At 36.3% G+C, this 22,803-nt stretch overlaps 1 protein-coding gene across 1 annotated transcript; it reads right to left on the bottom strand.

Moving 5' to 3' along the window:
- Nucleotides 1-893: 893 nt before the first annotated feature.
- On the bottom strand, nucleotides 894-22,775 carry LOC129279541 (solute carrier family 2, facilitated glucose transporter member 5-like). Its single transcript, XM_064111064.1, has 12 exons — nucleotides 22,360-22,775; nucleotides 16,400-16,501; nucleotides 15,249-15,409; nucleotides 14,302-14,426; nucleotides 13,557-13,672; nucleotides 10,229-10,391; nucleotides 9,174-9,367; nucleotides 8,535-8,645; nucleotides 7,677-7,778; nucleotides 5,944-6,019; nucleotides 3,668-3,795; nucleotides 894-2,763 (listed from the first exon to the last, which is right to left on the bottom strand). The coding sequence occupies exons 1-12, from the start codon at nucleotides 22,486-22,488 to the stop codon at nucleotides 2,533-2,535; spliced, it is 1,638 nt and encodes a 545-aa protein (XP_063967134.1). The 5' UTR covers nucleotides 22,489-22,775; the 3' UTR covers nucleotides 894-2,532.
- Between the last annotated feature and the right edge of the window lie 28 nt (nucleotides 22,776-22,803).

The raw sequence follows: 22,803 nt of genomic DNA, 5'->3' as shown, positions 1-22,803 counted from the left end.
TATACTTTTAGGGGCTTTTAGGTTAGGTATGTTATTTTACCAAAATCACCTGCATTTTTTAGTGAAAAATTACATCCCCAAAACAGCACCCTATCAAAAGTCGTTGACAGGCCCTGCCTGTGGAGAATGTTATGCACAAGAACATGTTCAAGTCTTCAGCTTTATAAGTGCGAAGTTAAAGAACGGGTTTTGAAGCCCCGGGGAACGTATATTTCCAACCAAACCATAGAGGGCGCTCTTGAGATTCGCATACGAGGAATCATTGATGAGTGTTTGGCAATTAAAAACTTTCCAGATAGAAGCATACAAAGGGTATTTCTTCGGTTTTTCCAATCATTACTTCAATTACTAAGCGACTAATTTATTTAGATATTCACAATCATTTTTATTTTTGGCTTATTTTGGAAATTCATATTTTTCTTTCTTTTCTTTAATTTATTCATTTATTCACTTATTTATTTATTTTTTAAATCTATTTATTCATTTATTATTATTATTGTTATAATTATAATTATAATTATTACTATTATAATAATAATAATTATTATTATTATTGTTATTATTATTATTATTTTTTTTTTTTTTTTGGGGGGGGGGGTAAAACCCTTTATTCACTTGTCTATTTTTATCTAAAACCAGCAACCCTCTTCAAAATTCTTTCCCAGTTCCCTGGTCTTTACATATATTCGAGTTGACAATGCAACATAACATCCCAGGTACTTATACATAAATGGCAAACAAAGCATATCAGTCATTATCGGTGAAAATGTCATTAAAAAAAATTGCGAAACATCCTGCCCAAAACAGCCACTTATTGTCTTGCGAGTGTGGGTAACAGCATTTCCTCACACACGAAATCTTCACAGTAATTCAAAATATATGTCGCGAATCTATTATTTATTTATTTATTTTATTCTATTTCATTTCAAGGAACACAGTTACACTCATAACAGTAATAAATATCAGTACATAAAACATAATTATCACACGATATTAAAACAATATTAAAAGTTCAATAGTACTCAGAACACATGAAGGAAAGAACACTAGCTAATGCCTGGGGATTATAAAAACAATTCAATCTTCTGTTAAATTATTCTCCTCATTAGCTGGTGTTAAATCAAATGCAATTCAAGATTATGAACAAAAACCAAAGACATTAAAAACAATAATTCGCAAAAGAAGGTTTTTAGACGTGTATAAAAAGTACGAATGAAAGGGAAAGAAATAAAAAATTGAAAGAAGGAAAGAAAGAAAGAAAGAGAAAAACAAAGAAGAGGAAAGTAAGAAAGGATAAGTGCAAAATATAAGAGAGAGAGTTTAAATATGAAAAGAGAAAGTGAAATGGGAGAGGAGGGAAAAAATGGCAGATCACTGATATGCATTTTTACTTTCAGATCACTTCGTGCACTCATTCCATAGTGCAAAGTCGGGGGCTGGGGGCAAAGACTCTCCCAAATTTGTATAAACAAGAAAAAAAAAAGTGGAAATTGCACCAGACTTGCTTCGCGCGCTCGCAGCTATTCAGAAATTTCCCCAACCCGCCATTATAGCCTCTCAAATCTTACGACTCATTGCGTTACTGCACCCATTCAACACATGGGTAGCGTTTTAACTATGGTATTTCTAAAGGACAAGTCCACCCCAACAAAAAGTTAATTTCAATAAAAAGAGTAAAATCCAACAAGCATAACACTGGAAATTTCATCAAAATCGGATGTAAAATAAGAAAGTTATGGCATTTTAAAGTTTCGCTTAATTTCACAAAACAGTTATATGCACATACTGGTCGGTATGCAAATGAGAGAACTGATGATGTCATCCACTCACTATTTCTTTTGCATTTCTTTATATGAAATATGAAATATTGTAATTTCTACTCATTGTCCTGTCAAACAAAGTTTTATATCTTCCCTTAAATGTGGAATTACCATTGTTTTAACATTTTATGGTTCAGTCAAGTTGGTTCTTATCGTCAAATCTGTAAAAATTGAAATATTGTACAATTCAAACAAAAGAAATAGTGAGTGGGGGACATCATCGACTCTCTCATTTGCATGTTGCTGAGTTGTGCATAATTATAACTGTTTTGTGAAGAATAAGCGAAACTTCAAAATGTCATAACTTTCTTATTTTACATCCGATTTTGATGAAATTTTCAGCATTATGCTCATTTCATCATTTTCTAGGGTGGACTTGACCTTTAATGATATATGCTCAGTAGCCAATCACAATCAAGGTTTCTATGGAAGTTACGATATCGCCAAAGTTACCATAGTTGTATGAAAATGACCCCTAGTTACTAAAGTGTTTATTGCCAACGGACACCGCAGGGATATTTTAACACACGACACAAAGACTAAAAGACGATAGCAAGACCCGTTCCCTTGCGACCATTTCAACCTGTTATTATAAATATCAAAAGTTAACATCTGGAGCCCTCTATCCAACCAATAAAAAGTCTCCACATTATGTTCTCGCTTTACAAAAGTAAAAATTCAAACCTACATAAAAAAAAATCATAGATCTATTCTACACATGCTTTTCTTCATGATGACACTGCGCCTTGGCAATAGAAAGATCTTGGTTTTCATATAGTCTCTTGATTTCATCTTTATTTTGAAAGGTTACATCCTTCTTGAAATTACAAGCGATTTCTTCGAATGTCTTGTTCCTTGTTTCCGGCAGTTCAAACCAAAAATAGACGAATATCAAAGTGAGGATCCCCGCGAAGAGCAAGAAGCAATACGGACCAAGATATGCCTGAAAGAAAAAAAAAAACAACGAAAGGGAGGAGAGGGAGAGAGGGGTAGAGAAAGAAAGAGAAAGAGGGAGAGAGAAGCGGAGAGGGAAAGAAAGAAAGAGAGAAACAGAGATTAGGAAGGGGAGGGAGTGGGGAGAAAGGGGGTGAGGTATAAATGAAATTACTTGACTTATTATCAGATTTTAGCTGGCAATACATAATTATAATGCGATTACACAAAATCCATGATATACAAAATATAAAGGTCTTTGACATGTTTGACAGCAAAATAAAAACCGTAGTTCATTCTTGACTTAAATGTTGAGTATAAATATACAGCAACATGGTCAGGATCGGTTGATGTTGAATACGAAAAATAGGAAACGGATTCACGTTTCGTCCTTGTCTTTCTAATGATTGAAAACCGTATTATAGAAGCGATATACAATATGAAACTACATTATCCACTCCCTGGAGAACACCTCATCACAACTGAAGCAAACGGAGTACGTTCAACACCTGGGTATTAAGCTATTTAAGTGGAAAATGTAGATAGGATCACGTCAAGTGATATGAGGATGCTCAAAATCACAGGGATTAGATTCAGATCTGTTTGGAATAGTGATTCAATCGTCATAGATTAAAAATATTTAGATCCTCAAGAATTGTTGTCAAAATTATGAATGAATATCGGATGACATAGATCTGTGCATCCTTTAGTGTAATAAGTGGGGAGTTAAGAACAACACCAGATTGTGTTCACACAAAGTGTTAAAATAATAACACCATTGGGTGCTAAGCAAGCACCATGAATCTCATACTGGTGTCAAATGCTTGGGGGGGGGGGGTCGTCTGTAAACATGGTGACCAATGTTTATTGCAGCATGGACCTGTGTAGTAGGTCCATGATTGCAGTATACTTACTTGTAATGTAGGGAAAAGTAATCCCACCAAGAAGTTCATCGTCCAGTAGACTTGAGAACCAAAAGCCATAGCGGAACTTCGCGGGCCCTGGGACCAGATCTCCGTACATAGGACAAATGGAGCAGCACCTTCGATTATATGGTAAAATAAAATCAAATGATGCATGGAATATATTATACACTCTAAAAACTTAATAATAATAATAATAATATAGGGTATTTATATTGCGCACATATCCACCTTGTTAGGTGCTCAAGGCGCTCCTATATTACCCGGCTAAGCTAGGCGTTCATAGCGCACACAGCTTTTTAAGGAATTACTTCCTACCGGTACCCATTTACCTCACCTGGGTTGAGTGCAGCACACTGTGGATCAGTTTCTTGCTGAATGAAATTACACCATGGCTGGTATTCGAACCCACGACCCTCTGTTTCAAAGTCCGAAGACTAATCCACTGGGCCACAACGCTCCACACAACGCTAATGTTAAATCAACACTGGAAAGGGTGGAGGAATGACAACTTTTAATTCCAAATGTTATATCCAACCTTGCATAAAGCTGAATCAAACGATTTAAGTATTGGTTCGAACCATTTAAAGAGGTAACTAACTCCTCAAATCTTTCAAATGTTAATTTCATATTTCATTTTTTTTGAGTGAATGATTCGATTTGCAACCTTTTACTGATGGGAACTATAGAATATATTCAGGGGCTGCCGAACGGTTGAAAGATTTGGATGTTTATTTTTTTTTTTTTTTTTTGGGGGGGGGGTCTGGGGGGGGGGGGGGTGAAGACAGGTTCACCGCCCCTGATATTTACTAGCATTTCACATTTTAATTTATCAATTTATAACATACAAAATTGATACATTATGGTTATTACATGTACATTCCATAGTATAACTGATAATTAACAAATAGGGAATCAAATCCGATTCATAATACACATTTTGAATAGTAGGCCTAATCTGTAAATATAGTGGAAATAAGGGATTTGCTTAAAGGGGAAGTTCACTTTGATGAAAAGTTTGTTGTAAAAATACTAGAATAAGGTTTGAAGAAAATCCATAAAAAAATTAAAAACATAAGTTTTTGGTTTTTTTCATGTCCGAGCAGCTGCCCCATATGTTATGTAATATAGAATGCATAAATTTCATATTTAGTAGTCCATGATAACTAAAACTCTTTTTCTTTGAGGAACAGGTGTGATATAATTTGTCTGTTGATATACTGAAGGTACAATATAAACTGATTTAGATTTTTTTTTTTTAGAAAATGGTATTTCATTGATTTTTTTTAATTCACGATACATGGGACGCTGCTTATATAATGACGTAACAAATAAAAAAGAAAGAAAGCTAATAACTCTCAAAATACTTGATGGATTTTCCTCAAACCTTCACCAATATTTTGTTATTATTATTTTATTTGCTATTTTTACAATAACACCTTGGTCAGGGCGAACTTCCACTTTAAAATCACAGCTTGTATAATGTGCCCCCAATAGTGACAAACTACTGATAACAAGTCAAACACAAGGGCGAGAAGAGGTTCGAATAAACAATTGCATGGTCAGGAGTGAACGTGTAGATATCTAGATATCCATGACCTTTAGTTACACCAGTGGGTTGTTCATGGGATCTTGTCAAACGTAGCCCTCACCTATCAAACTAAAGGTCAACGCACTCTTTACAACTGGTCTACGACCCGATTTGGAGCAAATCGCATTTTACTCATTTTCTGAAAAATGTAAATTCGAGGTTCAAATGAACTAAAAGAATACTAACATAATACTTTTGAATGATATCAAGCCTTTATTTTGGAGTAAAGGCCAAATTAGTTTCTTATCGTAGACAATCGTACGAACGCTGTGACGTCATTACCACTAGGTAGTAAATTCGCTTTTATTCTAATAATGATGTAATTATTTAATTTTGTTTGTGTATTGTATTTTGCTTTATAATCCATTTATTTTGTTGTTCATTCAATGTCTACAGGGCTCTTTTGTAAAGCAGGCCTTTGAGCACTGAAAGGACTACCCTGTTTTTAAATAAAACTGAATAAATACATTTCGAACATTACACAGTAAGATATTCCATGTCTCAATATAAGCATCAAATTCTACTGCAATGTACGTTTTATTCCAAAATCAGATCGCAGATTAATCGTAAGGCGTAATGTGTTCTTTAAAGGCACTCTACCAATTCTTATATTACATTCAAAGTATTTAGTTCTTTTGTCTTGTATAAGTATTGGATGATTACCATATTGACATACCTGGTCCAAGGCTCACCATCAACGTATGGACGGCAATCAGAGAGGCGCTTACCCATGGCAACCAGGAATAGTATGTCTAGAATAAAATAATAAAAATAATACATTAATATGAAAATAGGGCCATACAAAACGGTTGTGCCTAATTTGGTTAGTTCCGGGCCTGCATACAAATAAGGAGAGGGGGTAGGGGGTTCCTTACCGGGAACAGTTTTTTACTTTTCTGATTTTTAAGGAAGTCATAAGCGGCGTTTTGTTTCCGTGATATATTATTATCTAAATGGTAATTGAGAGAAAATATGAACGTTTTGAACAATGGAAATTCACATTTTTGAAAAAAGAGACTGAAAAAAGGAATTAGAATGATATTCATACTACTATACTACTACTACTACTACTACTACTACTACTAATACTACTACTACTAATACTACTAATACTAATACTACTACTACTGCTATTATTACTGCTACTGCTACTACTACTACTACTACTACTACTACTACTACTACTACTACTACTGCTGCTGCTGCTGTTGCTGCTGTTGCTGCTGCTGCTACTACTACTACTACTACTACTACTACTTCTACTACTACTACTACTACTACTTCTACTACTACTACTACTACTATTACTACTACTACTTCTACTAACAATAATAATAGCCGGATTTTATATAGCGCTTTTCCATATAGGCTCAAAGCGCTTTCCAGCATAATTACCCCGGTCATTGGATTAATTTCAATCCCGCACAAAAGTGCACAATTTTCACTCCCTGGGGAGCATTCCTTGCATTCATCAGTCTCTAAAGGCGCTGGCAAATTCAAATAAACAATAATTTTCGCATCCTACCGGGTACACAATAAACATCTTTGTGGAGAGTGGCAAATGCAGATCAACGTCTTGCCAAAGGACGCTAGCGGCGGGTGGGATTCGAACGCACGACCCTCTGATTGAAAGGCGATAGTCAGAACCGCTACACCACAACACTTCTATAGATGGATCGTCAGAAAGATTCAGGGTGCGATCGAACTAGTCTGCAGGCACAGACCCTGATTGAAACTTTGATCAATAAGTGTGTCTCCACGCAAAGACTAGCACATACAAAACTTGTCATTTCAATTCAGGCCCTGAGTGAGATAGGGCCTTCAGTACACAAGGCATGCGTAGGCTGCAATTCAGACCCTTTTTAAACTCGAGTGAAGGGTTTGCATAGCAGACTACGATCAAACCCCCCACCAACGGATAAGTAAATACAGATAAAAATAAGAAAGTGTCTACCGTTTTGGAGTCGGTATCTTTGAGGTTTGCTTCTAAGATTTTACCAGCGGTAAAATGTCAACCTATTCTAGTCCTCTGATCAACAGTAGTAGATGAACGGCCTTCAAGATCTCAATGCCATGAATGTTACAGAATGCTATTTATCTTTCAATCTTTCGAAAGTTCAAACATCGGTAAGGAACAACGCAATCCGTACAGGTATTTACCTTGCAAACATTGTAGCATTCCATTGATATAGAAAGATGTATAATAAATATTTACTTGAACTGAACTGACTTGAATTGAAAATCATATTCACTGACAATTATGCCTAGCAGTATGTGTGTTCATGCACATAAAATACAAATTTGCGATTTTGGGTCAATTATCATTCAAATGGGACATAAATAGGAAACGAACACAATATTCCTTTATGATTTATTTTGAATAATGGAAAATTATTATTTTATTCTTACCTGAAATTGCATACACGCGGTTAAAGTAGAGAGATTAATAATGCAGACGGCTAGAGACCCAATTATCATAGGTCTTCTGCCAAACCGATCGAAGCAGTAGCCCTGAAGATAGGTAGGTAAATAAAAGAATCGAGGATTTATAAAGGAAAATGATAATACAGCTATTCAAATCAGCGAACTTTTGGGAACATGAGCCCAGTTTATCAAAATGACAACAATTTAAAAAAAGATTTTATAAGCGTATTGAAAATAGCATATCATCTATTTGTACGGTTTTACATTTTCTCTTGTGTTTACCACCAATTTACTCAACCCACACTATCAATCTTGTCTATATTCATCTGCTTTGACTCTATTCATTGTTTACTAAAGATAAACGGTATTTTCTTATGTATACCTAGTTTACAAACTGTTCGTAAATCCCTGATGAGTCAAAATAACATTTCCCCCCGCGCAGTCAAACCATTATTTCTTTTGATTTCAATCTCATTCTCAGTCTTTATCAATTCTGATTCTTATACCGGGTCTTATTATATTCTACCAATTTTCTCAATTCATTATGATATTTTGCATTTCTCCACTTTTTAATGTTCTATAAATTTTATTATTACAGACTGGTCCTGGGAACATGTAGCTTGGTCGGGGAGGGAGACCCTCGGGTCACAGTTATCAAGTTAGCTTTTTCCAAACCCAGGCAGCTAAGCTACATGTACCCACTAACGGTTCTGTATTTATTCATATATTGTTAAATCATTATTGTATATATTATCATTGCCGAATTGATAATAAATAAATAAATAAAATAAAATAACGAGTAATTGAAACTAGTACTGTTTCTCTAACAAGGCATGACCTTACCGATAGTAAAGTAACGAATACATTTGCTATTCCAAGCCAAACAGTCACAAAACCGATCTGTCTTTCAGATAGCCCAGTAGCATGGAAGACTTCTATCAAATAAAACCAGATCTAAAGTGGAAAGAAAACATTTAATACATAAGATACAACATTTAACAAAATATATTATTCTTATACAATGCAGTGAAAAGGGAACAAAACGAGGGAGAAATAACAAAAAGAAAGAGGTAAGAAAGGAGTTTCATATAGGGCTAGGTCTTGCAACTCTGCAGTACTCCTGTTACTCAATTACAGAAAAAAAAAATATTAATCATTTTTTTGTAGAGCGTCTAACCTGACTATCAAAATACCCTGGGGTCACCCGTGTCCATTGGCGTACAGATGGGGAAGGGGGCCTTTGGGCACAAAAAAAAAAAAAAACGACCAAGAATTAAAAAAAAAAGAAAAAACGGAAAAAAGGAAACTAAGCGAGAAGGGTGAAATATGATGTCAAAATCTATCACAAAATTGAATTTTTCGAAATTTTCAAAATCGCTCTGCTCGCAATTTTTTTTATAAATTTTGCCCGATACGCCATATCTGACCCCTTCAATTTAGTTTCCTCATCACGCCAATGCCCCAGACATTCGAGCACCTTACCGCATTGACACCAGTGAGATGAACACAACAGTTACAGATGATAGTAAGTAAGAGAGGCCGACCCCAGCCTGGTTGACGTAGTCTCAGCAGATCAAGGATTCCAACAACTTCCTGCGTCTTCTCTCGAACTCTCTCCTCATCCATGTCAGAGATGTCACATGATATATCGTTCGAAGTACGTAGTCGTCTTAAAGCTGGAAAGAGGGATGGCGAGAGAGAGAGAGAGAGAGGGAGGGGTGGGGAGAGGTTTTTCTAAAGAGATTCCAAAAGAGTTTTCGCACCACAACACACTTTATCCCCATATCCATATGAAACTATGCTCCTTAGCATGTAGGGTTATATTCAGGACAGGATAAATTAATGTTTTTATCATTACACAAATCTACCTCGTCATTAATTATTCCAAAGTAACGTTCAAATAATTACGTCATTAACAATGGAAATCCGGATTAGGGATAACTCAATGCAATCAACCAAACACATCCCTCAACCATGAACATGACATAGGGAAGCGGGGCTGCAGGGGGTGCTGAATCACCCCCAAGAGTTTCATGGACCAAGGGGGTGCTGCGTGTATTATATTCCATAGGAGCACCCCTTGGAATTCTGGTAGGTGTGTAAAATTTGAGAAATTTTTACCAACATACCAACATTTTGTGTTGAAACCCTTTTTTTATTTTAATATTTTTATTTGCTTGTCAATTTTTTCTAACAAAAACGACCTTAATTTTGCAATGTAACCTTTTCTGCTTTTAAATTTATTTCCGTGACCCCACCCCGATAAACAATGATCAAACATGTACATTGTACATGTATATTGGCAAAAAACTTAGGGTAATATCTAGGCCAATCGTGAGATTATAATTAGTCCTTATCAGGATAAGACAATATAGGCTTATCATGAATTCAATACTTAGTCTTAGTCAATATGAAAACCGGCCATGATAACCAAGCCATGCTAGATAGATATCACAAACTCAAATGCATGCTATCATTGGAAGGTCACGTCTGTTTGACTGTTTGAATAGCTTAAGAGAACAAGCATGAGTTAATACCTTTGATTGCAGTCTGTTGTTGATTCCTTTTGATATAAAGCCATCGGGGGCTCTCTGGAGAGCAGAGACCGGTAGTTAGCTGGAATAGACTGGTCATAATAACCGGAGGACCTATGAGTAAGGGCCATGAAGACGCCCAGGTAAACACATACAAACCAAGAGCCTAAAGATACAAAATGTAGGACAAAAAAACACAAAAACAAACATTAGCTTAATAACAATAATAATATTACAATCCTTATTTATAACGTTTTTTTTCTCATCATTCTACTTCCTCTCCTTTTTATTCTTGAATGTTCAATCTTGGTTTCTTTTAATTTTATTCTCACTTTTGTATTACGAAAAGATCGAGGTATACAGCTGTGTTCAGCTGAGGGGGATGTAGGAAGGATGAACACCCAAAGGTTCGCTTTTGCACGAATCTGATGTTTGAGAACCTTGCTGCACCCTCGCACTTTGAGATCAGAAACTGGGTGCTCATATTGGGCATTTTCTAAAATTTCTTGTAGAGTGCATTCTATTCAAATAAAGTCTCTTTCGGGATAGAATGGCGTACATATCTATACTGTACCTCGTGATGTGTCAAAGGCGCTCCTTACATTACCCCGGCTGAGATGAGAGACCGATTCATTAACCTCACCTTCCGGGGTGTTGCGAGAAAATATTTGCTATCAATAATAATAATAATAATAATAGCGGTATATTTACCCAGGGTAGCCGCTTCAGTTCCGAAAACTGTTCTCCCAGCGGGCCCTGCTATTATTACCCCGGCTTTAGCTGGGCTGCCTAGGCGCTCAAGCATTCAAGGAATTAATCCTGCCGGGTACCCATTTACCTCACCTGGGTCGAGTGCAGCACAATCAATTGCAAATTTCTTCTACAATTGATCAGTTTTAAACGTATTAAAACAGTTTGCATCCCGTGTCATGCTTACTATGTTGCAAGAAGATCAGTGATTCATTTCAAAATTTCAATAACTTGAAAGACATGGTATCATTGATTTGGGAAAACCAAATATATATCTTCAATTGATTACAAGTTTCTTGCAACACCCAACTAGATTGAGTGCAAGTATTGTGGATCACTTTCTTGCTGAGTGAAATTATGCCATGGATAGGATTCGAACCCATGTCCTTTTGTGTCAAAATGTGGAGACTAATTTACTGGGCCATAACGCTTCAATTGACCTGTTTTTAAGTATTTGTTTAATAGACGCGACTTAAGGCAACGTTTAAATGCGACGACGGAAGTGCGTTCTCAGATAGCCAGGGGAAGATCATTCCAGAGAACAGGGCAAGTGTGAGCAAAAGCATGTGCCCCATCATTTTGTAGATCTGGGAGCAACTAGGGTACCAGAGTTCGATGAACGTTGGGCAGGAGTGTATTTTGTTAAATAGTCGATTAATATTGTATTGTTGAAGCAGAGACTGTGGAGCATAGAATAAAAGGAGTAGCATTTTGAAAATGATGCGATCATTGACCTTTAACCAATGTAGAGATTTCAGAATGTGCCGCAGCATTATTTGGGCTTTGGGAGTTCGGACAACTAGGTCATGGTTAAACAGTAGAGCAAAGCACATTTTCTCCAAATCGAGTCTGGAAGAAGTTAGAGCGTCAAGTAATTATTCAGTTGCGGATTCAGACTGATTAATCCAATATTGCAGCGTTGATACCTTACAGATCAACAGAAGTTGGTGATTTGATTTGACAATGACATTTCGCTATTTAACGTGACTCCTCGGTTGCGACACGTCTGGGATACATTTATGGTACATCACGAAAAAGAAGTGGATGACAGATTGACCTTCCCAGCTAACAAATGGACGTTTTATGAACGTTCTTAAAACGTCCGAAGTTGGTTTTTTGGACGTTTTGTTAAAACGTTTTATTGACGTAAAAATGTGGTAGGTTTTAGACGTTTTGAAAACGTTTTCTTGGACATTTTAAAAACGTTTTTTAAACGTTAAAAGAACCAAAAAAAAAAAACCTTTAAAAACCTTTCAGAACCCCGAGACGTAAAAAAACCTTTTGAAAACGTTCTAAATTTATTGTGGACGTTGTTAGAACGTGTAGACAACCTTAAGAAAACGTTTAGAACGTTCTGAAAACGTTTTTAAAACCTTAAAATGCACTTAAAATCGTTTTAAAAACGCCTTGAAAACCTTTTAAAACATGACTGGTACGTTTTCTAAACGTCCAAATCTTCTATAAACGTTTTAGAAACGTTTAAAAACCCTCTTAAAAGAAGCATAAAACGTCCATAAAACGTTTTCCAAAAGTCAATGTCCTCTTTGAGACGTTTGAAAAGCGTTTGGAAAACTTTATAAAATATGCATTGGACGTTCAGAAAACGATTGAAGAACGTGAAGTATACCTTTTAAAATACATTAAGGACGTTCAGAAAACTTTTTTATGTCAAAACGTTCTATTAACGTTCAAAACACCTTTATAGAATGTCTGAAAATGTCTCATGCAGGAATTGGAAAAGCATTAAGAATGTTCAATATTTACAAACTGTATATTGAATAAACACTGGGTCACACATTTGATCGATTTCAGGTTTTTATTATTAAACATAAATAAATGTTCAAAGACTTGTGAATACTCAGCTGGAAAGTCTATAAATACATCTGGTGTAAAAAAATTGGCAGCACACACATTGAGTTTTGGTTACAGCATACTCAACAATAAGTCACTTGAGAGTGATTTATATAACCTGTTATTTTTATCTTTGATTCCTGAAAAGATGTCAATTTGTACTGAAAACATGAACCAACTAAATGTCAAAGAAAACCTGGCATAATTGGTGTGATTGACCTCTGGTAAAACCTAAAGGGTACTTCGGGTTGAAAATGTATCTAAACAAATAGAGCAAAATGATAAAATTTTCATCAAAATTTGGATAACCAAAATAGCGAAATTATTGAATCTTAAAGTTTAGCAGTATTTTATGTTTTAATAAAAGGCAGCATTAAAAATTTCATCTTCCAGGAAATACAAAATCCATCATAACATTATACAACCAACAAATAATTATTTACATTAATGAGATAAAAGTTGAAGATATGTCATATAACTGGCAAATATGAAACCACAAATTTACTGGGCTATACATAGAAAAGGCACTACAATGAATATATGTATTGTAGAAAATTTGGCAGCGCACAAATTGCATTTTTGGTTTCAGCATACTCAACAACAGTCATTTGAGTGATTTATATAACCCGTAATTATATCTTTGATTCCTGAAAAGATGTTAATTTGTACTGAAAACATGAACCAACTAAAAGGACAAGAAAACATGGCAATTAAAAAGAACTCTAATTACCTGAGAGAGCGACACACCAAGGTTCTGAAGCATTCCATGTAAAGCTGTAACCAATCCTCGTAGATTGGTTGGTGAGATCTCAGTCAGGTAAATAGGAACAACAGCAGTCACAACTCCTGCAAGTTCAACATAAGAATAAAAGGTGATGTCATCGGGTGGGTGGTGAGCCTGTTTCACCCATAACAGTATATAACAACCTCAAATGTTAAAACGTCAATAAATGTAAAAAATACCGACAAATGTAATGATTTTGAAAACAAACTAATAATAACTTCACCCACAAGCTTTTTTAAATATCTTTTTAGGTTTTCACCCACAAGCTTAATAAACTTTAGGGGATATTTTGTGTAATTCGTTCAAAACTAAAATCCTGGAATAAAGCCTGTGTATAGCACGCAGTCTTTCCTCTAGACCCGGTTATTTAAGAAAGAAAAATCAAATCAAAAGAACAAACAACAACCTTTCATACTAATTGAGTGGATGTTAAGAGGGCTTGTCGTTACTCCTGACCCAGTTATTTTGAAAAAAAAATATTTAAAACTATAAAACTGTAAAACACAACAACAACAGTTAGCGTTTTTGTTTATTCTTGATATTACCGGACGGTGTTTCTTTTTTAAGAGTGTGAACAACGTTGTTAAGATAAAGTTACGATTAAAAAAATATCTCAACTCCAACTATTTGTCTTGAAAAAAAAAACAGTATACATATATACAAAAAAAGAAAAATATGATCGAGGACTTACCTAAGTTGATTCCCACCAGAAATCTACCAATAACGACCATCTCATATGAGTGAGATATAACACTTAAACTCATCAACATAGCCCCGGATATTGAGAAAGCATTGTTCATCATAATGGTCTTCTTCCTGAAAAGGAAGCATTTATCAAAAATTCTTTACATTTTCTATTGCATGTTATTTCCGATATTGTTCCAGACCTGTGACTTCGAGGTCTATGATACAATACAGGTAAGATATATGCGAACTGTTGGCATTGTCACGTCCGAAATAATGGCCTTTTCATGATGCCCTCGTTTATCCTGTTTTCATCAAGAAAGCTTTTAACATGATTTATTTGACAATTTATAGGTCACGATGACTCGAGGTCAAAGATCATTTTAATTTAAAGAAGAATGTTGAATACGAGGAAATATTACAGTAGTTTGTTAATCACACAAGCGAATGCGCTATAAAGCCAGTATTGTTGCATGACATTAGTTTATGATTTAACATTTAATGATAAACATCGCAGACATTGGATGAGTATTTCGGTAAATGAATAAATAGGGGGGGGGGTGAGTGCAATTTCAGGAAACTGCGCTCAATCTCCCCCCCCCATCTCCATTCACTGGCGTTAATCATGGGCTTCTATTACTACTGATAACGAACATACGAAATTATCTAACTTTAAATGGACTTATCTTTAAATATGTACTGTTTTATCAAATTTCAAAATTGCGATTGACAATAAACAACGGTTCTATGACATTTCCTCCGGCGACCAATGCTCCGCTGCTAATTCCACACATCTATGGAATGACTAATTTCAACCCTGGATTTAATACTATATTATCTCACCCTAAATCTAACATAAAACGCTATTGCAATCCCTAACCCTATATCTTCGACGAAATAAAGCCCGGAGCGATTGTCGCCGTAGCAAATGTCGTGTCACCTAAACGGACGCACCTTCCAAATCTATTGCTAGGGTAACTTGATAAAAGGGCGCCAATGGCTGCTCCTATACACAGGGTTGATACGGTGATTGACCATAACCACCTCTCCTGTTCTGGGTCAAGATGAGATCCCATTCGATGGCGGTAAGACTCGTTGAAAAACTCCTTCATTTCCTTTGAGAGAAGAAGACAAATAAATTACAATCAGTTGCAGAGAAATAGAACCGTATGTGGCGAGTCAATAAGAGAGAGATAGAGGGGGGGAGGGGGGTGTGGGGGAGAGGGATGAGTGAATAAACGACAGTATATTTCAATATTGTGATGTGATACATGAGTCCCTTGCACCACGATAAATAAAATTGACAATTACCTCATAACATGGCACAGAACTGAAATTGAACTTTCATTCAAAAATTCGTAATCATATCTAGGGTACTGAATTATACTCGGGCGTTTTACCCAATTTTGAAACTGTTAGTTTCTATAAATTATAGCGATATGATTTGAGCCACGAATCTAAGGCCTTTCCAAGGTCATGTTGGGAAATCGCCGTCTTCAAAACAAACTAAAAATCCACGAGGAAATACATCCAGAAGCTTTAATGTCATTTCTACATGACTATAACTGGGAGGTTGCTTATCTTGCCAAGTTGACCGAATACTCACATTATGTCGACACGTTACTATAATTATTATCTTGATAAGTAGACTCATAAAAGTCATATGTCGTCACTGCGAATCCACTTAATGTTAACGTTATATTACATATCTCCTCATATAATTTCATAGATAACTTTACTTTGCGAGACAGCATAGTTTGCCATGTCGACATAATAAGGCTATGAAGTCGTCATGGGGTAATAAACTCACCATCTCTTCAAGTAAATGGTACTTTAAAGCAGAGGCGGGCCCAGGGTTTCCAAACGGGGGAGGGGGGGATTGTATTGCAGAAAAAAAATGTCAAGCAAAAAGAAAGAAAAAGAAAAGTCCTCGCTTCATTATCAACGGCAAATTTCATCAAAAATATTTGTGTGGCTCTCAAAGGGGAGGGGGGGGGGGGGCCTAGGACCGGATGTGCCCCTGGATCCGCCAGTGCTTTAAAACTTCATAATAATGCCTTATGACCTATCATAATCATGATTCTTAACCTATTTGATATACCCACCGATGAAGGGACTGAGAGAACTGCGGTATTGAACCCTGCGAGTAATGATCCACCGACTGTGACAGATAGAGCACTGAAGATCAGAGGCAAAGATAAACCTTCCTAGATTAAAAAAAAAAGAAATGAGACAAAGTGAAATTTGTCATACTGCCTTATGACAAACATTTAAAAAAAATAATTTCTTGTCGTTTCACTTGACTTTCAAAGTCACTCGTATCTCACTCAAATTTACCCTACGGCGAGTCGAAAACAGCCGTTTTAACATTTTTTTGGTACCAGCTACATTACGTTTGAATAACGGCTGTTTTCGACTCACCGTACGGCCGCCGTAGGGGAAATGTGACTGAGGTTTCAAGGTTGAAAATCATAAAAATCGTATGTGTTTGAATAATCGGAGTAAAGTGAATCAAACAAAATATCATGCTGTGGAAATAAATGAATGAAGTGAAATGTATCTCAAATCTTGAATCACTACATTTGACGATACGATCAGTATTGGTGTTAAAATAGTGGGGGTGGGGGGGGGGGCAATGGAAATAGCCAATGAAATAATGCCAAATATTAACCTCGTAGTATAAGTTAATGTTAAGAAAATTAAATACTTATTTTATAGATGAAAGAAAGTATGGCTATGTGGGACTGCGTAACCTCCCTGTTCCTATTTTATAAAGCAGGGCATTATTCCCTGAAATTCTGAATAAACAAAACTTTCTATCTATAAGATATTTTTCAGGGTAAAACACAAGTTAAAGACAACACTGAGTTTCCGAATTTTTTTGTAAAGATTATCAAATTAGAAATCATAAGATACATAACGATACTGGCAGTTGGTATTAAAAGTAATAATATTCATGAATTAGTAATGTTTATTAATATTTGCGTAATATATCTCATTTATAAACGAGAGCGGGGGCAAATTCACATTTGACATTTTTGTTTGAATACACATTTAAAGTTCTGAACAAATTAACAGTGGCGTATCGGGAAGGGGGGGGGGAGTGGTCCGGTCACTACTTTTGTAATGCACGTAACAGAAGAAAATGACGGAGGAAAAAATGAAGAATTTGAAGAAAATATAAGAATATGGGAGAAAGTGCATTGAAAGTTTAATCACACGAAAACAGGAAGCTACCGATGTCATTCAAGGAAGGGACACGATGCCCGAATTATATATATCCATTTTTATGTCCGTATTCACATATGATAATCCGGGATGATAAAAACCCCTCTTAAATAATTTAACGAATTGATTCCAAGCCAATAAAATCCCCTGTGGCTACATCATAGGACCCCCCCCCCCCCCCGAATCTCAGAACCACGATCTGCCCATGGACCTGGCCAAGGAGGATTATCTATTGTTACTGCTGTGACAACGCTCATTACCCCCAGTAACAATAGACTAATCCTATGGGCCCTAAAAGGTTCATGTCCAAACAAAGAACTTGATCCTTTCCCCATAACAACAACCCCCGGATGTTGCCCTATAGAGAATGAAACTCTTGGAGCAAGTTAGCATTTGTGAAAGCAGAAAAAAATCAAAGAATAAGATCAACAAAAGTTTGAGTAAAATAGGACTGGCAATGGAAGAGTTATGAGCATTTGAATGTCGAGATCACTAATGCTATGGAGATCCTCCCATTGGCAATGCGACCAAGATCTATGATGTCACAGATGAACAACTCTCCCCTTTTGGACACTGAAAATATACCCCAAAACATCTCTTTTTGCTCATTCTAATCATATGACAAACGATTCATCAATGATATAATGTTGTGAAACCTCTGTACTTGCCCTCTCATAAAGAGAACACCTCACCTTGTGATAGACTCCATAAAAGTGAGAATATAAGTGAAATAAGTACTAAAGTAATGAGGGAGTTTTACGTGTGTGACATCACAGATCTTGGTCGCATTGCCAATAGGAGGATCTACATGGCGGTGATCTCAATATTCAAATGCTCATAACTTTCTTATTATTCTTTCAATCTTCCTCAAACTTTCAACAATATGTTTCTTTGATATGGATTCAGCTGGTTTCAAGGGTTTCATTCTCCTATCGCCTGAATAGTGCTTCCGACCGTGGATCTAAATTCAGTTCAGCCAATAATACGACACAGGGACTGATGTAATATAATAAGTTATATGACTAGTTTAGACCGGATTTGCTCCTACCAAGTGTCTTTTGTTTTATTACACTTTATTTTGTTACTAGCCTTAAAATAAACTGTTTTGTTTCTTATATTTTCGTTGACCATAACTTAACCAAAGTGAACATTTCTTGTAATCATAAATTATATTGTAAATATTTGTTTTCTATTATTGCTCGTTGACAAGTAGCATCCAATATTATATCATTTTGTACTGATCTTTCATATCACCTTCGGATGTTTTCATGTATATTTATGTATATGTATTTTTATGTTATGCAGGGCCTCCTAGTATAACAGTATTGTAATTACTGATGGGGCTACCCTGTTGAATAAAGACGAAATAAATAAATGAAATAAATAAATGTATGCACAGAGTAACGCACTATGAAATTACAGACTTTTTAATGTTTTCCTGGCACAGCCACAAACATCACACATAATCATTTTTTTAACCAATAGCCTTTTTTTTTTTTTTTTTGTACTCTTAGTTCTCTTTACTTTTATGTTTCGCTCTCCTAAAGCGCCTTGAGCATTTAATCAAAATGGAAAAGACGCTATATAAATCCTATGTATTATTATTATTATTATTATTATTACAAGTATCAGAACAAACAATTTCCAGCTCCCCTTTGCAACATCCACAACATCGGGATATTTTGCAAGAAACAACAAAATAACATATACTCTTCCGAGCAGAGTTTTTTCGCAATCAGAGGCCATCTTTTATTCCAAATTCAGAATATGGTTGCGATGTCCGGACTGTTTATGAAGGACGTCCATCATCGTGCGTCATTAATCTCTTCGAGGGAAGTTCCCTGAAAATTCGTTGAGTTCCGGAGACCCCCGTTTTTATGTGGTCCGTTACAGAGCATTGCGTTTTTAGCAATCGTTGATCCAGGAGTCGTTCCGGAGTCCCTCATTTTAAGACCAAGATTTAGTTCCAGAGCCCCCTATTTTCGAGTTGGCGCAACATATAGGTATCATGTTATAATTCGAGTACCCCCCCCCCCCCCACCGGGGTGTGGTGTTAACGGCGTTCTTGCACCGACCGGGGCACCGACACGATAGATTTAAGTCCAAATCGGTTTCAAGTCACTGCTGATGACATGTCATCGCGTTTTAGAATTGGATTTGCTTTTATGCAGGGTTAGGGAGGACCGAAATAGGCAATAAAATTTATTTAAATATCCCAGGTTAAATATATCCATAACTCTATTTGAAACTTTGTCAATAAAGATTTTAGGCTGGATTATTCATTTTAAATGCTATTTCTTTGACCATCTGATCGCAACGGATCATCCAATGTGCGTCGGCCCCGTCGGGCTTTGATCCCGGGAGATTGGCTAACAACCGTGAGCCAAAGCCATGCATTGATCACAATTTTTTTCAAAATACGGGACAAAGAAAGGTTTCAACATGTCAAGAGAGTATTCTACACGTAATATGTAGCCTATATGTTTGTATTTCAGTCGCATCAGATTAATTTAAAATAGTTGACACTTAAACCATTAACAGGTCTAGAGTAAAGACTAGATGCCAAAGACTATGACTGTGTCAAATAAGAGCCAGCCACAGTCCATAGTGAATCTAGTCTCACTACTTCAGACTCTACATCATGCACTATGTGAGTTGCGAAAACCAAGGGTCTGTGCCTGCAAATAGACTAGGACTCTTAGATTTGCTTTCAGCCGGACAATAAGTTAGGTTACTGTTTCTGTAGTTTTTAATGTTGATAGAGCCGATGAATATCGTATTGACTTCAAGACGTTTTTTTTTTGTCTTAAAGACAATTGGAAGGTTAGTACTTCTCTAGATTTTGACGTTATGGTCATGTTGGTAGAGCCGATTAAAATGATTGGTCAAACGAGTATAAAGACACCCATCTCACTGGGGTGTAACCCGTGTATTCACCTTCGCCTATAGTGTCGATGAAAAATCGTCTTGTTTATAAGACGGTTTTTTGTCGTCTCGAAAACAATTTGGAAGATTAGTATTTCTTTAGATTTTGACGTTGTAAGAGCCGGATGAGACGGCTTAAAGTCATGTTCATCTCATTAGGGTGTCCAGATGGTAACAGGTATCAACCTTACCATTTTGAAACTATACATTCCGCGGCAACTATGCCCATGAGCAAGGCATTTAATCTACAACGCTCCTTTATCCTGCTTTCAAATAAATGAAAATGCTATATGCATTATTGGTAACTAGGTGTGCACTTGTAAAAAAAAAATGACATCTACATACATTTGAAACCGATTACGTAATTACGTAATTGTTTGTTGTTTACAAGATGAGCCGCTAACCAGGTACAAATACACTTAATATATAACCGTAAACCTTGACTTGTCTTATGCCATCAACAGCGCTTTGTATCCTCTCGAAAAAGCGCTATATATATCAAATTATTATTATTATTATCAAAGCTCGATCATCTACTTATCGTCTCACACTTTTTGTAGACTACAATTGAAATTAGATACAACGAAGTCTGTAACGTTTCTGACGCGTCTAGAAAACCAGGACGGTATGCTCTTGCATTTCAGACGGTTTTCAAAGATGGTAAGATGTGACAGGGTCTTCAATCTATTTTCATCTCGTTAAAGTTGAGCAGACGAATGTTATGGGTAATCAATTTAACATTTCTGTACAAGAAGTTTGATTCACCCAACTTTCTCAGGATATTGACGAGTTATTTAAATATGCATGACTCCCGGAACTCGCGTCTTCTAATTTTAGTGTGTATATCCGGTGATCATGTACGGGCGTCTGGATGCGCCAAGTAGTAGTATTATGCAAATTTCATAACACAACATCAACCAATCGTCTTCTTACTATCCTAGCTAGTATTCGCGCCATTAAACTATTAATCCACATAATTTACTTACAAAGCAAGTCATAAGTAATAAAGGAAAGGGAGATCGAAAAATCGCAATCCTCGTTTAAATAAACAAATAGCTAAATAAAAATGATTTATTAAGCTGCATAATGAGATGGATCCTATTATATTGCCCTCAATTCAAGCATGACAAGCGTTATGACGAATGGACCAGAATAGACATCAGAAAATAGAAGATATTTCCCCCGGTAAAAAATCACTCCCAGGACCCCGGCTCATGCCAATCGTACATACTGTGCCTTAACGTAAGTATCATTATGTAACATTACATCCACTCCGATCCACTCGCAAACAGCAGAGGAGATAACATTTCACTAAAACTTGCTGTGAAAACCCCGCTGAAACCAAACCTAGAAAAGGTTGGTTTCGTACGCATGGTACAGGAATATTGAAAACCAAAACTTGGAAAATAGCAGGATTCACCCTTTACCTTCGAAGAAGTCTGTGACCCGTTACAATTTCGACGCGAGTCAAACCAAATGAGCTATACTCAGTAATTTATTTCGAAAATTTTAAGAATATGATAATTATGTATTTTTTTATACAGCTGACCTTTGAACTTTGGTTGCCATATTTTTAGAAACACGTTGTATATATATTTTATTCCCCTTTCCCTCTTTTTCTTTTCTCTCCTACATCCCCTTTCATAACTTAAAAATGATATGATGTGGTCCCCCGTGGTGCCGTCCCCGTATTGTATTACAACCATCATCAGTTATGCAGCAAAAAAAATATGATTCAGGCCCAGTTCTTCGTTGAAAAGGCCTTTGAATCACCTGGGAGTAGAAGGAATAAATTGTTATAACCACACAATAAATACACATTGAATCAGAATCAAATGTAATCTAAATGATCTCGAAGTGTACATCTATAATTTGTATGTAGGGGAATGAAGAAGAAGAAGAAAAAGCTTGCCTTTTTTCTGATAGCGCTAGAACTATGCCCCACATCGCTGGAGATAAAACTATCTTCTCTGGTTTGTTCCTTGGTCATTTTGGTTGAATCCATCTCACCATCAAGGGACGAAGAAGGCACCACACTCATTGATTCCTAAGTATCCGTGCTCCTAAGTCCAAAGGATGCTATCACGACCAGCACAAATTGTTAGAATGCCAGCAGACCTGTTGGTCCCTTTAAAAAGCGTATGCGAGTTCCCTGCAGCCTGGTCGCGCATGAGCACACAGCAAGCAGGAAGATCCTCGGACGGCACTTAGTCTGCAGGCGCAGACCCCGATTGAAACTTCGATCAACAAATGAGTCTCCATGCAAGACCAGCACAGATAGAGCTTGTACCCTGTTTCAGATTCAATAGACCAGTTCTTAGTTACTCCATGGACAATTTTGGTCAAATGACCTTTC

Source organism: Lytechinus pictus, chromosome 16 (assembly GCF_037042905.1).
Source record: "Lytechinus pictus isolate F3 Inbred chromosome 16, Lp3.0, whole genome shotgun sequence".
Classification (NCBI taxonomy): Eukaryota; Metazoa; Echinodermata; class Echinoidea; order Temnopleuroida; family Toxopneustidae; genus Lytechinus; species Lytechinus pictus.
Note: the sequence above shows the minus strand (reverse complement) of the source record. Positions and strands in the feature narration are given on the sequence as shown.

Excerpts from the sequence above, each read along its gene's own strand:
- LOC129279541 (XM_064111064.1), bottom strand. The coding sequence starts at position 22,488 with ATGAGTGTGGTGCCTTCTTCGTCCCTTGATGGTGAGATGGATTCAACC. Across the intron at positions 14,427-15,248 it reads CCTAGCAATAGATTTGGAAG|GAAGAAGACCATTATGATGA; the intron begins GTGCGTCCGTTT and ends CTTCCTTTTCAG. Across the intron at positions 3,796-5,943 it reads GATGGTGAGCCTTGGACCAG|GTGCTGCTCCATTTGTCCTA; the intron begins GTATGTCAATAT and ends ATATAATCGAAG.